We start from the raw sequence: 16,227 nt of genomic DNA, 5'->3' as shown, positions 1-16,227 counted from the left end.
TAGCACTTGGTACCATTCAGATTCATGTTGTTTGGAAATAAAATTAATTGTATAAATTTTGGGTTTATGGGCACTCATATGAGTAAGCTACAGCCAGCACTGAAGTCACTGCCCCGTTTTCATTCTCCCCCCCCCTAAGCCCGTACAGCACCAGTTCAAAAGGTCCTGTATTCTTTGTGCCTCATCCCTCTTGCAAGCAATTAGCAAGACTGATAATGAATCAGATTAGTAGACAGCACTATATACATGTGCAGGGGTGTAGAGAGCAGGTGATTTGCGCCTAAAGGGGGTGGCTGTATTAGGCACAGCACCATACTGGTTCTTCCCCTACTAGAGACATGATTTATCCAGGCAGAGAGGCTGGTTTTCAGCTTCCATCAGGAGGAAGAAGGTAGCTAGATCTTGAAGGTCCTGGACCAGGACGTGAAGCGTTGGAGGACAGAGAGGGACAGACTCAGGTAGGCAGTGATGGAGTAGACATGAGATCAAGACACAGGGAAGACCTGCTAATCTGCTATACAATATGGTGGCTTGGGTCTAGAATGCTGCCAGAGAAACTCTGTCACCGCCCCTCTGCTTGCTGTCATTTAGCACTCAGAGATTTGTTTTCTACAGAGCAGTGTGGTCAGACAGTGGTGAAGGAGGGGGTGGTGTGCTGTTGACCACGCAAAACTCTAAATCCACAGTGGCTACAGAAACAGAACAAAATGCTATATACACCTTGTACCCTAGTGGACAAGATATGGGAAAAAATTATGGTGAGACTTTCTCTTAACTGTTTTAGACTTCACCCTGGATATGTTTGAGCTTTTTTATCTTTTTGCTCTTCATGATGCCAATTTTTATATACTGCATGTTCTCAAAACCTTTAGTGCCTTTCAAATCAGGTTTCATCATATGACACTTGAATTGCACACCAGTGGGTTCCGTTCAACTATTTGACATCTGGAAACATTTAATTTCACTAGAACTGAGTTAGAAAAAAAAAAAAAAATAAGGGGCGACTACTTATGCAAATTTCTAAGGTTTACATTTGCAAATAATTCTGAATACTTTGTATATACTAATTTGTGTAGATCAGTGACAAAAAAAAAATAATCACAAATAAATCTATTTTAATTGTAGGATGTAGTACTACACAATGTGGAATTGCTCAAAGTGGAGAAGTATTAAGAAAGTCAACGCATTCAGTTATTAGAAGGCTTTATGTCTCATGAAGTATTAATTTTAGCTCAAATAGCCAAGTTTTCTGCATTTTTTAACACTGCACACAGAATCTCGCAATACATGCCAATAGGAAGATAGCATTAATTTTAAAAGTACAATAACCTGTGCCATCATTTTTATGAATTGACCCTTACATAAAACACTGTAAATCAATAATATAATTTTCATACAACTGATGTACAGATTCAAAGGATAAAAGTTCTAATATTGATTGAGGGATATGGCACCACAGATTCATATACATGCAGGTATATCACCATCTACAATACATGGAGGATGGATCACTAAGGAAAATATAAAAAAGGCTCAACATCCTTTATTGGCTATACACCTGCATCTGCTGTATAGCCACTTGTAGCAAGCAGTAATAAAATAGGAAAAGTGGCAGAAGGTGATAGCATTCCCAAAATGTACAACTAAATAGATAACAGCAACAAGCCATCCAAGATAAAATCAATAGAAGGGACAAAGCAGTGTCCCTTAATAAACATTAGAGAAAATGATCTTATGTTAAATACAAAAGTTCATTTTATTCTCCATTTTCTACAAAGGGACACAACACTGTAGGTTTATACATGTGACAGCTATGTGCAAATTTAGCACAATAAAAAAATGCTGCATGCGTTTGTCTTTCTTGACTGGACCCTCATGCATGCAAGATTGATCAATTTTGAATAACGGGTTTTTAATAAGCCCTCTTCTGTTTTCTGTTGAAACTGATTATACCTTGGCACTCTTTATAGTTGACCTATATTACAAGCTCTCTTGCCATACCACAAGTACATGCAGAACATCCGTAAATGTGCCGATTCTTTCATAAAGGTAAGGGAATTCTTAGAAAATAAAGCAAACATGCAGCACCTGGAGCAGCATTTTTTTCCCAAGCGTTATTCATTAATGTGAAGTAAGTTTTGCAAAATCCAACACGATAGCAAAGAAACAATGTTTTGCTCATCTCTATTAACTACCTTACCATAACATTCAAAGGCCAAAACATTATCGCTGAAATGAGTCAGTGTTTGCACAGTGCTTTAAACAGCATTTGCCCTCTTCTGAGCCATAAACTGTAATGTTATTGCAGCCATTTGAAAATGTCTAAATTTAAAAACTCTGAGGTCTGGTCTTAAGATCCCTTAGGTGGAAGCCACCATTTTCCTTTCTCAGCTGTACTGCAATTGATGTCAGTGCCTTGGAGCCAGTATACACAACCTGGGAGTCAGAGGTGTTTATTTACTAAAGCTAGAGAGAGCAAAATTAGTCACAATTCTGCAGAGAAACCAATCAGCTTTTAACCTCAGCTTGTTTAATTAAGCTTTAGCAATAAAACCTGTAAGCCGGTTTCTCTGCAGAATTGTAACCAATTATGCCCTCTACAGCTTTAGTAAATAAACCCCTATATGACCATGCTGTATCTACTAAACTCAAAATCCCTGTTTTTTTTGGACAGCGTAGCCCAAGCAAACAACACAAAAGGACTTGTCTCTAAAGTATATATGAAATTACTATCTGAACTGCTCCTTAAATTTCCGATTCCATGTAGACAAAAATGGGAGATGGATATTGATGTGGATCTAGAGGGAATATAGGACCAAATGAAGAATGTTCAGCTTGTCTCGATAAATCCAACACATAGAATGACCCAACCTTTGATTTTGTACAGGGCATATCGTACCCCAGAGCTGTTGCATAGGTAGGTCGAACGGAGAATTCTGAATGTCCAAGATGTGTGAAACATTCAAGCTCTTTTATTCATTTGTTTTGGAGATGCCCAAAATTGCATTGGTATTGGCAAGATGTGATAGATACGATAAATTCCATATTACTCCTGACCCCGTCCTATGTCTCCTCGGGTATATAAAACTCCAATAATTTAGTATATGATGAGGCAGTGGCCATAATGAGAATGCTTTTTTTGGTGTGTAAATTAATAGCCTCTCACTGGATTGCACTTAACCCTCATACCCTTGGGGATTGGGTAACGGATAAATATGTACTATTTGAGAAATATACCCATCTTCAATGTAATGCATCTTGGAAATTTCAGTAAATATGGAAAAAATGGATAGACACCCCGTGTTCCAATCTAGGTTGAAAGTGGAGAGTGGGGAATACCTGATATGAATTTCTGTTTTCTGGTCTTTATGAGTGGCCACCTCCTCTTATTCCAAATACTTGACGTAGGCAAGGGGTAAAGCTAAAAGTACTATTTATTACATAAGTGTAGCGGTTGCTCCGGGATATCATATTAGTATTCCAGGACTTAATGCTGGATGATATGGGGGAGGGGAAGAGGAAGAAGGGAATTCTCTTTCTTTTTTCCTCATCCCTTTTGTTTTTTTTCCTCTCTGGGATGTTTTTCTTTCTTCCCTCTCTTGAATATATCTCGAGGGAGTGGATGATAAATTAATTTAAAAAAAAATGTTGCTGATGCCGATGTATTTGCTTAAATGGAAGGAAGAAGGAAAGGAAAATAAAAGTGTTTACTGTTTAATTTTTTGTCGGGTGTTCTTGGTTTTCCTTTTTCTTGTTGTTCAATATTTGTTTTGTTTGTAACCTGTTATATTACAATTTTTCAAAAATAAAAAATGATAAAAAAAATGTCTTTTTAAATGTGGTGTATAAAATACTGCTGAATTCACAAACCAGGTTGGGCCCTAAACATAGCGTTGGTATTTTAAGGCCAATTTGCTTTGCTGTTCCCAAGTTTTGTAAACTATAAAACTACAATATGTTAGCGATATCCACTTAAAGCTATTAGGAAAGAGCAAGGCGAAGACACTTTTTGACAGATTAAAGTCACAAGAAAAGAATAAAAAAAAAAAAAAAAAAAAGAATTGTTTGTTCCATATTGTCGCTTTATTATTTTTTTATTGTAATCAAGACATCATCGGTATAAGCACAAAACAAAAACTAGAAGATATGTTTTATCACTTTATTCAAAGTTCTCTAAATTAACCATGTCTTATAGTCAAGCCTAGCAAAGAAATATGACTGGCCAAATGCAAGCAAGCTTGATAAATTTTTATTTTTCCTAACTTATTCAGAGTATCCCTGTAGTGCTCAGGCACACTCCTGTATCCCATAAATGTGATGCCTACACCTTCTTGACCTATAGAAAGGCACATATTGCAGAGCTGTGTGCCAGAGCTTGGTCTGGAGTGAAGAGTTAGGTTGGCCATACATTATACAATTTTTCTTTGGTTTTAGCAAAATCACAAATATACATGTAAAGTGATTTACTTTTTGTCTGTAGACAATAATTCATGAGTGTTCTAATTATAAATCAGTCAATTAAAATGAGTTTACAGAAAGGCACATTTCACATGAATATGTAGAGTTTAAGGCAAAACTGCAAACATTTGATTATTAAACAAGAATGAATACAATATGAAGTAAAAGTACAGGTTTCCATAGGTATTAAAAAAAACCTTACATCCATATTTGTGAATGCACAAGATGTGCTACTATAGGTCCCTCAGTCAGGAAGCATTCACTTTTTAATTTAATCATAGTGCATATACTGATAGAACGTTATTTCTTAAAATGCTAGCAGCATGCATTACTTGAACTATCACTAGGCAGCATGTAACATATTCCTCAAAGGCATTGTAACAAATACACTCCAACTTGTTCTTACTTTGGTATGATAGCTTAAATCAGTTGCTCTTCACAAATAAAAATCAGCTAATATGCAATATTTGAAACCTATTAGTACCATGTTGTACCGTCAGCTTTTTACCCATGGCAGATAAAAAATTAAAGTGTACGTATAGCCAAAACTTTTCTTTTTAATTTTGATAGAACAGGGAAGGGTTCAACTGCTGTCAGTTTATTTTTTGCTGTCTGTGTCTTGAAGAATCAACAAGAAATGAGAGGAAATCTTTGCAAAGTTGGGGGAATTTTGCCTTTTGACAGTTGTCACCAGAACATGTGTCCTCAGAAGATTTTTCCTTACTCCTTGTTCTGGTGACAACTTTTAAAAATGTCCCATTTGCACAACTTTGTTTTACTGAATGTAACACAAACCTGGCTTGTAACACTTCCACAATCTGTACAAATTAAAAAAAAAATGACTATACATATACTGTATTTTTATAATGTCCTACTTTTTTGTTCTTTAAAAGCACATTAGCATCACCCCATATGTCCCTTCCCCAGCAAGGACAAAATGACTGCTCTCCAATTAGCAATGCTCACACTCCCAGCTGAATGAAGAGTAGCAGTTGTGCAAAAGGCTTGTTGGACTATTGGAGATGGACTGCCATTCGTGCAAAGTGGACAGTGGTCTCTCTCTTTAGTGTGGTGTTAGGGAAGAGGAGTCTGGGATGTCACGGAAGCACTATTAAAAGGCTAAAGTTCATCTTTACTGGAAAAAATACACACGTTTTTGCAGAAAAAAAAAAAAAAGGGTAAAATTGATTATTTTTTCCTGCAGTAGCTTGGAAAGCAATGTACCCGAAGCCTGCTCCTGCAGACATGTCCTCTGTAATGGCTTTCCATGTGAAAGCTGGCGGAAAGGTCAGTGGACTACAAGAGCACTCATTAGCATCCCAGTGAAACTACAAGCCTGTCTGCTGCAGTGCAAAATGATACCTTTAGTTTGTTTTTTTCACAGGACTCTGTAAATGAGAGCCCTACACAGCCAGGCGGTTTTTAAAAGATGACAGCAGATATGGGGAGAAGAACCCCTGCCCACTGTTGGGGGGGGGGGGGCTGGAACAGGTTACATGTTCCACCCGAAATACAGGTGTAGCATGCAACATGTTTCAAAAGTAAATTTGGCCTTTAAAAGAACAAAAAAGTTTGTTTAATTTATGTAATTTGACTAAGGTATAAAAGATGAAGCAACAAAACTTTTCCCAACAGAGAATTATATTTCAAATCAGTAAAATTTAAATTCTACATCTGTAGAAATTCTTGAAAAGATTCTATTGCTAAAGTTATGGAATATAATATTGAGGTTATCCGATTTTAAAAGCAAAGTAGTAATTTATGCATTAAAAAATGTTATGAATAAGAAAATTTGACTTCTAAACTATTACAAAGATGTAGAAAACCATGATATTTCAAGAAAACGGTAGCCATGATTTATCGAATGCTGTAAGTAAGCTGCACCCAAAGGAAATCTGTAATGAAATAAACTGTTGCTGTCCTCTAAAGTGCTGGTTACTTGGCTATTATGCCTATAGTCTTGCTTTAGTATAGTAAGCCAAAACTCCTGGAACAAACATACAGATAAGAACTCCTGACTTTACCTGCTTTTCCTCATCACTATACATGCTTTGAGTCCATAACCAAGTGACTTGGCATAACAGCCAGGAAATCCACATTTTTAGACTGAGGTCAGAAACAATTACAATTGCTGGTACAGACCACATTTGATTTAATTTTTAAAATTTTTGATAGAGTAAGGAAGGATTTGAAGAAATGGAAAATCCTAAATTTTTACAACTGTTTCCAGAACAGGAGTAGAGGAAAAAGGCTTCCAATGGGGACAACTGTTCCTGTAAAAAATGGTCTAAAGATGGGACTTTCCCTCAGTTTGGAGAGTTTTCCCTCTCACTTTAGGTTGGGTCCTCCAGGCCTTGAAATCTCAGAGGGACACAGACCGCAAAAAGACTGACGGGTGTTTTAACTGTTCTATACTCAAATACAGCTAGAGCAGACCACTCCAATGCTGCCTTTAGAGTTCATTGACCCTGTAGTACTCCTGTAGTGTAAATGGGTGTTTAATTTAGCTGAATATAAAGCAATTCCAGAACTTGGACCTATCCCAACGTGTCGCATTGCTTCCAATTGTTTGCTGCCAATCACTATATCTGCAGCATTATGAATTCAATGTTAATGACAGGATTCCCAAGAAGTTAAATCATGACGCTATAGTTTAACAAAATATGTACACATGAGCTCTAAATCCACATGGCTGAATTTTAAGAAAGTAAAGGAGTAAAAATCTTTAATATCTGCCTGGTTTATTTTGAGCGTTACCATTATTTTTCGTCCTAAGATGCTATATTTTTAGTGCTGAAATAATCAAAATGTAGGGTGCAGGGTTTTTTTTTGGTGCATGTTATGGTGAAGTAAATCTGCCAAAGAACAAGACACTGCAGCTCTGTTTGTGTACGATGAAGAAGAGAAATGGATGATCACAAACAAATCTTGGTACAAAGCGTGCACAACGAAGCATAATTACAGCACCGGTGGCTGCTGTCGCTTCAGTACCTTCCTCATTCACCTCTACAAATGATTTGTGTACGACTTTAGATAAAACTAGGTCACGATCTCCAGACATGCCAGAGAGATCACATCTGCCGATATCAAAGACATCAGTCATCCCAAGACTGCCCAGTACAGACTCCAGGTCAAAGAAGTTTTCTAGTTTGAATTTTGGCAAGAAGAGTTCCACTTCCGTTCTATCCAAATTAGATGGATTTATCATGTCAGCAAACTTCTCATAGGTTAGTTCCTGTTCAAGCTGGAAGCAAACAGATTGATGGCATCAGAAGCTGATCAGGAGACAAACATACATTTCAACAGATCAAGCACAAGTGAGAATTGTTCCTCATTGGAATGCAGATGTATTCCTAATGTCGACATATCTAAAAACCTGCTATATGGACATAATCTGATAAAATAATACTAGATTTTCCTCTGTCATGTGGTGTCAACTTGGCTAATGTGAACAGACAAGGTTAAAAAAAAGATGCCTAGAACTCTGCTAAGCACTATTTGCATCCAAGCTGACTGCATTAACATAACTCATGCACTGTAAAGCCTGGTAAACTTTTTTTTTGTTGTTCAACCCAGCAGGGCTGAATGAAAAAAATTACAGCTCAGACTGAGGAACTGTACTAACTATCCAATGTTAGTACAGTGATCTCCCCTTATGTTCTATTGTGTTCTGACAGGGGGGACGGCCCCCCGCCAGAACGTTCCGGTCAGCGCTTTCAGCCATTGGTTACAAGTGCTGATCGGCAGACCTTTTTCGGTCATGCCCCTTCGACAGAAGCCAGCCAAACAGCACTTCCTGTCCCAGGTTTTGCTACTCCATGGGCTTTTTTTCAAGATGTATACATACCTATTTTTGTATGTTTTTTTTTTTTTTAAAGCGACTTTGGGTGCCTCCAGACCATATTTACATAATAAAAACACTTTTTTTGCAAAGGTATGTATGTATGCGTGCATTTTTTTTTAAAAAACATTTTGCGGGGTTGTAAGCCAACATGCTGAGCTCCAAATGAAGAACAAGACACCACAACACACAAAGAAGCTAGTAGATACAAGGAAGCTGATGTCACAGATGATTGTAAATTTTCATTGGGCAAGAAAAAAAACACCTAAAGCTTAGAAAAATGCTTGAAACATTTCTGTATACGTGTGCCAAAACTAAAAATAAAACACTGAAAAATCACTTTAAATACGGTCTGCTCAGGTGAGAAAACAGCCCCAATGTCTTCTTGTTTTTAGGCATATTTTAACTGTGGGATCAACTTTTAAGAAAATTAGCACACCCACAATAAAATGCAGTTTATACTATTTCTAAAAATATATTTGAAGTATGTTCAGTTTTATACCTCACCTGCCCCCCCCACAAATATACTTTAGCGTAAGTACATTTTTAGAACAGTGTAACTTCCCTTTCAAAACATATCCCTAAATGTTTCACTGCACAATTATTACATTTGTTGTGATCCTAAAGTTTGCCAGCTAACACATACTGTGGTAATATTCATAATAGGATTTTACAGATATTTTACAATCAGATCATATTATGAGCGACCAGCATAAAAGATTGCCACCGTAGTGACATTTTCGCCTTTGGGAAACAGAACACTTATTTAAAATTCACATATTCAGAATCAAATAGTATATAACAGACAGGATCACATTCCTAGAGAGAAAGATCATTGCAAAATGATTTCAATAATTATTTAACACAATTTAAATTTTAGAAATGATTTACTAAATTAAAAAGAAGGTGAGATCATTAGCAAAATTATTGGTGATTAGGCCAAAATCTGTGAAAAAGAAAGGAAAATAATAAATCCTGTATGAAAGAACTTACCATTTCTAGAGAAAGCAAATATCTTCTGGTTCTAAAAAATGAACTCTGAGTATGTTAGGTGACAAGATTCAAACAGTATGGGTGTCATTGCTTACACCATGCAAATTTAAAGAGAAACACCTCGTTTGGATATGCATTCCCAAAAAAAAAAAAATCCCAAACCTAAGACCCCTTCACACTGAGCCGCCCCAGGCGTCAGCTGTAAAGCGGTGCTATCTTTGGCGCCGCTTCACCGGCGCTATTCGGCTGCTAGTGGGGCGGCTTTAACGCCCGTTAGCGGGCGAAAAGGGGTTAAATCTGCCCGCAAAACGCTGCTGCGGCGGCGCTTTACCAGTGGTATAGCAGCGCTGCCCCACTGTTTTCAATGGGCACCGCTGCAAAGAAGCTTCTGGCAGAACTTTTTGTGAAGTCCTGCCAGCGCAGTGCCCCAGTGTGAATGCACTCAGGCTTTCACACTGGGTTTGCAGCTGAGGCTTTTTTCAGGTGCTATGCAGTCGCTATTTTTAGCACTGTAGTGCCTGAAAAACGCCTCAGTGTGAAAGGGGTCTAATTGAATCCTCATTTTTCACTGTTCATGCAGTCCGACTGCATATATACTAACAAATACAATCTTTTTTTCTGTGTAATTTTACATACCAAGTCCTGCAGCAAGGGTTAAGGTGTTACTAAACCCACAGCAGTAAAATCAGTCTGTATATGCAGTAAAGCATACGTGTTATACTCGCTGTGTAATCTAAGGAGTTAATCCTTCGCATTGTGTAAAAAGGCTGTTTGATTCTGTCCTCTCTGATCCTCCCCTTCTTCTACTGTCCCCAATCCATCTCCTAATAGTACAGAGCGCTGGGGGCATTTTGCACATGTTCAGTTTGGTTTGTATTGCTAGAGTGTTTTTTTTTTTTTGGGAGGGTGCATGTGATCGGCACAGGGCCAATCAGTACTGTCCAGAAAGAGGGTCAGGGGTCATGCAGCCTCATCGGACAGTTGGAGGAGAATGAAAACTCCTCCTACAAGCTTTAACCAGTGCTTAGCTGGACACTGATATTCACAAGACTGAGCTACTGCTAATGAGAAAAGGTATTTAGCAGTTTATATTTACTAAAATAATTGCATTTCTGTGTACTATGGGAGACCAGATATAGTGAATGCAGAGTCCTGGGTTTAGTAACACTTTAAAATGTGCTGTGCAAGCAACACACTGGAGAGTTGAATCACAGGTCTCACACAAGCAGCAGCCCATTCCGCCAAGGGTTTGATACCCCAGCCTGCACACTGCTCCAATCAACAGCATAGTTCAGGGAGTAAGGAGTGGTAAACCACTGGAGTAATTTTAGAAAACATTTAGATGTAATCTTCTGTAGCTCAGGTGCCCAGTTTTGACACTTCCTGGCAGCGTTGTGTGTTAATCCTCCCATTCTGCATGTTTCTATTAGTCAGTCTCTTAGATAGGTTACCTAACAGGCCAACAGGAACATATAGAATGGAGATGTGCATGTAAAAAGGTACAGAAGAAGGCAATATTTGGTGCAAAGTGCCAACATTATAGTGCCGGAGGCTGTTAGCACCATTTTTATTGCCAGGTTTACTTTAAAATGTATGTAAAGAATACATGCTTACCTAGTAAAAGCTTTATTTCTTCTTTGTGCCAGAAATAATGTTAATATACAATCATGTAAACAGAATTTGTTAATATTTGTTAGTAGACAAGGAGAAAGCATTTTGGTATACACAGATAGGGTGCAACTGCCCCAGAGGTTACGTGTTGTCCAATTTCAGGCACAAGAAAAGAAAAAAAACAAAAGCCTCTTCTCTAAAGCTGGTCGCCAGTGTGACATCATTACATACAATATGTGAGAACAGCGAGGTTCCATTCACAACCTGGTGCGTCAAAGAAAGAAGCAGAGTAGAGGGCTATACTTTTGCTTTTCTCAATACTGAGTTATTGACCTGGATACGTTCTGTAACTCATGAGTGCTCGCTTCCAGGTCGGGTCAGTGACTCTGTTCATATGACTACCTTGACCTGTTCAAAACTGTATTGGGGGATGGCAACCTTTATAGTTCTCTCAAGTCACATGGGATCGTGCTAATCCCGCAAATCCTAGAAAACATCACAAATCTGCACCATCCCAATCCAGTCTAACTCACTTTCCCAGCTCCAGTCTTTGGGGCCACCCAAAGCTTTATGTACATGAAATGCAAAGACTGACATGCATTCCTAGTACATTCTGAGCGACCTTGGCACAGAAGCTTTTTATGAAACCAAATAAATGCTTCAAAGATTAGTGCTCTGTAAAAAAAAAATCTGCCTGGTGTTTGTGAAGGCTGAAGGTTTTTAACTTCATGCATTCTGTTCATGAAGGTAAAAAACCTGTGTGCTGCTCCCCCCACAGCCCCCCCCCCTCCAAGAATCATCTGAGACCCCTCTCAATCCAGCGACGTGCGCGAGAGCCTCGGCTGTCCCGGCACTCCTCATTGGCTAAGATAGCAGCAGGAGCCATTGGCTCCCACTGCTGTCAATCACAGCCAGTGAGCCAATAAGGAAAGAACAGGGGGTGGGACTGAGCCACGGCTCTATGTGTCTTATGGACGCATAGAGCAGGGCTAAAGAGAGAGCACGCACCAGTGCCCCCATATCAAAAGTGGTTTGCTATTGGAGGCACTGGTCAAAAGGGAGGAGTCGGGATCACCGGTGGGGGAACCGAGAAGAGGATCAGGGCTGCTCTGTGCAAAACCATTGAACAGAGCAGGTAAGTATAACATATTTGTTATTTAAAAAAGCTACTAACCTTTAATTCTACTTTAACAGTGTCTACAGGCATCTGTGGATAATACGGTCTCTGTAATTTATTAACTACTTAACGAAGCAGGCCCCACCCACTAGTCTGAACATTGGGACCTCTAGAAAATGCTGCACGTGTACCATATCCAGTGCACCCATGCTCTCATTGAAACAATGCATATTTTCCTGTCTTCACAATGAGCACAGGTATAGTCTGAGATACGTACTTAAATGGCCTACAATATTATCTATTCCCTTTGTGAAAAGATCTGAAAAACATGTATTTCAAGGGACTCTTTGGGCACTGGTGATATAAAACATAAACTGAAAGTTTTCTAATAAAATGAAATAGAATAATGATAATGAACATAGCATGACATTGCTTTTTTCAGAAACGTTTGCTTTATTCCATGAGACAAAAAGGTGCGATGTCTTTAAGATACATACAACTATGAACATGCCACGTCTAAAAAGGTCATAGTGAATTAAAGTACCAATAATATCTAAGAAATAAACCTATCAACATTCACATATGGGAATAATACAAGATTAATGGTCTGTGTTACGCCACAGCAACCAGTCAGCTACTTTATATTTTCTTACCTTCCCTAGCAGCAAAGAAAGAAAGAAATTGATTGCAGTATGAAACACAGAAAGATCATCTTTTGGGCATTACATGCTACTGCAGCATGATTAACCAGCTTCAATGGGGTTGATTTACCAAAGGTAACTAACCTTTTCTTTTTAAGGGAATTTGCAGCAGAGCTTGGTAAATGAGGTGAAGCTCTGCTGACTTCTATTATTCAACAATCCGCAAACCATTTTCTTTTTGTATTTTGCTTGTACACGATTGTAATGTATGCAAATGATACCACCACATTCACTAAGCATTGGGGCAAATTCCATTGCAAAGTTCAACTGCCCATGTAAAATGAACAGCCTATTTGGGTTTAGTAAATCAACCCCAACAACTATTGATAATAGTATTCACAGGATTAGCATCCAACTTTGCTATGCAAGTGAAACATTCACTTCTGACAGTGTACCCTATAAAAGGTCATTAAAGTGGATGTAAACCCTCACATATATCCAGTGAAGTGAACAGCCTCAGATGATACACAGGGATGAAACAAATCTCCCTACATAAGTTTTACATGTATATCTGCTGTCTTCAGCTTTATATATCTTTTAGAAAGTGCAAATTGTGTTACAGATTGTCTCTTTCTGTTCAGCACTGAGTGTGAAGTCTGGGCATACAGCCAAGACAGCTGACTGGAGGAAAGGAACACACCCCTACTCCACATTGGCAAAAGAAGGAAGGAATGTGCAGAGCTGTGCTGTAGGAAGGCAAGCTGTCTGCTAATCTATTTATAGCAACCTCCCAGGACACAAATTTCAGGCTGCTTTTATCTCCTGTGTTGGAGAACTTGTCAGAAGTTATCAGGCTGATAACAGAGCTAAGAAGCAGGAGAAAGCCATGGGATTTAGAGCTTTGGAGAGAGAGATAAGAAAACACTACAGACCCAAATTTCATGAATTGGGTTTATATCCACTTTAAAGCATTTACCATCATAATTTTGTACTAGGCAGCTACAGTATATTGAGCCATTTACACATTGTAGATAGTGTTGTAAGTAACTTTTCCTGTGATAAATTATATGGTATACAGTTTAGAAATCAAAAAGTAAGTAGTAATTTCCATTTGGAAAGGACACTTAAATAAGGCACAAAACTCAGTGGGACAAACAACAAACTATATAGATGTGAACCTTTTCTTTATTAGTCTGAGGACGGTTGTTGAGAATGAATAATTGTTTTATATATATATATCACTTATTTGAAACAGCAAATATTTAGTTGGTTAGAAGCTCTTCAAAGGAAACTAAACCTAAAAAGGCACTTTAAAAGCAAAACATAATATTTACAGAAGTATAGAAAAATTGAGAGCATAAACACAAGCTTATTCAGAAAGGCATCACAGAGAAAATCTGAAGTGCAGAAACCCATAGATATCTACCAGATCTCATCTTAATGAAGTTAGATCATTTAAAGCTGAATTCTGACTGGTAGCTATGGGTAATTTCATTGTGAATTCTTGAAGGAACCTCTAAAAAAAAAAAATTAGTTTCTACAGAGGCGCTTGCTTTGACTGAATAAAAGTAAGTGTACACATAGACCTTAGACAGCAGTCCGAAGATTTAAATGGATTAAAGATTGGTTTACGAAAGATCTTTTGAAGACTACCAGTCTTATCATGTCTTTTTTCATCACAAGATAAACGTATGCTTTCTAGCAATATAAACATGCATTTCCTGTGTGGAATCGTTTACATTTTATCTAGCACCATTAGAAGTATTTTAGGAAAAACAAAAAAAAAAAAAAACTTTGATGTGTATAGAAGATTTTTCATAACTCTGGCGACCAATGATTAATATATGTGTAGCCTAAATTACAATGACTAATGTTTTTCAAACCCATTTGTGATTATTGCAAGAAGCCTTATTACCCAGATTGGGTTGTTTAGGTTTAGTCATGCTCAGTATTTCAGTGATTGAAATGCAGTTCAAGGTGAACTGAACCTGCCACAAAACAAAATGCTACGGCTCTGCTTATGGGTGATAAAGAACAGAAAAGGATGGTCACAGTATATCTTTGGAACAATCATTATACAACGCATCGTCATAATTCCTGCTGTTGCACCAGCTGCCTCTGTACCCTCCTCGTTTACATCTACAAAAGATTTGTGGACTACTTTAGAAAGCACTAGTTCATTATTACTAGACATTCCCGAGAAGTCCGCTTTGCCTTGGTCAAAAGCATCAGCCATCCCCATGTCACTAAGTACAGACTTCAGGTCATAACTGTCTTCTAGCTTAAACTTTGGTACAAACAACTCCATTTCTGTTGTGTCCATCATTTCTGGGTTTGTCCACTCCAAAAATTTACTATACGTTAACTCTTTTTCAAGCTGAAAAGAACAAAATTTTGTAACAATTAATTTAAAAATAATTCAGTACACTACTAAACAACCTATTATATTGTAAGCTTCCAGGAGCAGGACCCTCCTAAGAGCCGGTTCACACTGGGACGACTTGTCAGGCGACTTAGCCGCCTGCCAAGTAGCGTCTCGTTCTGTACAATGGAACCGTTCTAACGCAAGTCGCTCCGACTTAGAAAAAGGTTCCTGTACTACTTTGGGGGCGACTTGCATAGACTTCTATATAGAAGTCGTTTTGCAAGTCGTCTGAGGCAGTCGTGCTGCCTCAGTGTGAACCGACTCTAACCCTCCTGTATTGAATTGTATTGTCTTTATTTATTTTGTAAAGCTCTGCGATATAAATCCTGAATAATAATAATAACCTCTAAGCCTTTCACATAAGCAAACTGATTTCAGTGATACAAAATGCCAAAGTGTGAAGAACATTGCATTTATCTCTCCCCCTCTTTAAAATAATTTCTTGATCTCCTACAGGCCAGCTTGAATATGGGTGCGCCGCACATATGTAGGGTTAGAATTCTGAGAGCTTGCGACTCTTTACCTCCCCTGACGATCTGTTTTAAAGATACTTTGATTTTCATTGAGGCTGGGTTCATGCTGCCTCATGGAGCGGCTCAGAGCAGGGGCCTGATGCATCCCTGTTCACTGTTTCAAGTCCAATTTCAGTCCGAATTTTGGGCTGAATTCGTCCCTTAAACGGACCAAAAGAAGCACAGGACTCCTGTGCAATTTGCACTGGAGCCACTCTGGAGATGTGTAAACTGGCTCCATAGAGAGCCGGTCACAATCTCCTGACATGCGAATTGGATGCAGAGGAAACCCACATCCAATTTGCAATAGTGTGAACCCAGCCTAAAGAGTGGCTATTTTTGCAGACTTTGGCTCAGCTAACGTTGAGGATGGTAATCCTAAGCATGTTTCAGGGGTTCATATGTAACACATGGAAAAATATTAAAACTAAAAGGGCAAACATTTGCATGCTTTCCAACTAAAAAAATAGTTTTTGGTGACCTTTGAAATGTGATAAGTCCAGCATAGCCCATGATGACTTAGCAAGGATTAGATGTGTGCAATTTCTCCAGGTGAAGCAAGTGGGAAGCATTCTTTTACACAGAGTTTTTACATTTTCTCTATCACCACCAGCTGCATTGTCTAATAG

At 38.3% G+C, this 16,227-nt stretch overlaps 1 protein-coding gene across 2 annotated transcripts in view; it reads right to left on the bottom strand.

Moving 5' to 3' along the window:
* Positions 1-4,075: 4,075 nt before the first annotated feature.
* The window catches only part of LOC141144866 (serpin B6-like), an 82,347-nt gene continuing 70,195 nt past the window's right edge, over positions 4,076-16,227 (bottom strand). The window contains exon 7 of one of the 2 annotated variants that reach the window (XM_073630951.1): positions 4,076-7,702. In XM_073630951.1, the coding sequence (XP_073487052.1) occupies positions 7,298-7,702 (405 nt within the window). In that variant the 3' untranslated portion in view covers positions 4,076-7,297. Of the gene's footprint in view, positions 7,703-8,308; positions 15,039-16,227 lie in introns of those variants that run through there. The other variant, XM_073630950.1, reaches the window with a different exon arrangement.

The sequence above is a fragment of the Aquarana catesbeiana genome, linkage group LG05 (assembly GCF_042186555.1).
Source record: "Aquarana catesbeiana isolate 2022-GZ linkage group LG05, ASM4218655v1, whole genome shotgun sequence".
Taxonomy (NCBI): Eukaryota; Metazoa; Chordata; class Amphibia; order Anura; family Ranidae; genus Aquarana; species Aquarana catesbeiana.
This window is presented reverse-complemented; position numbering and strand designations above follow the sequence as displayed.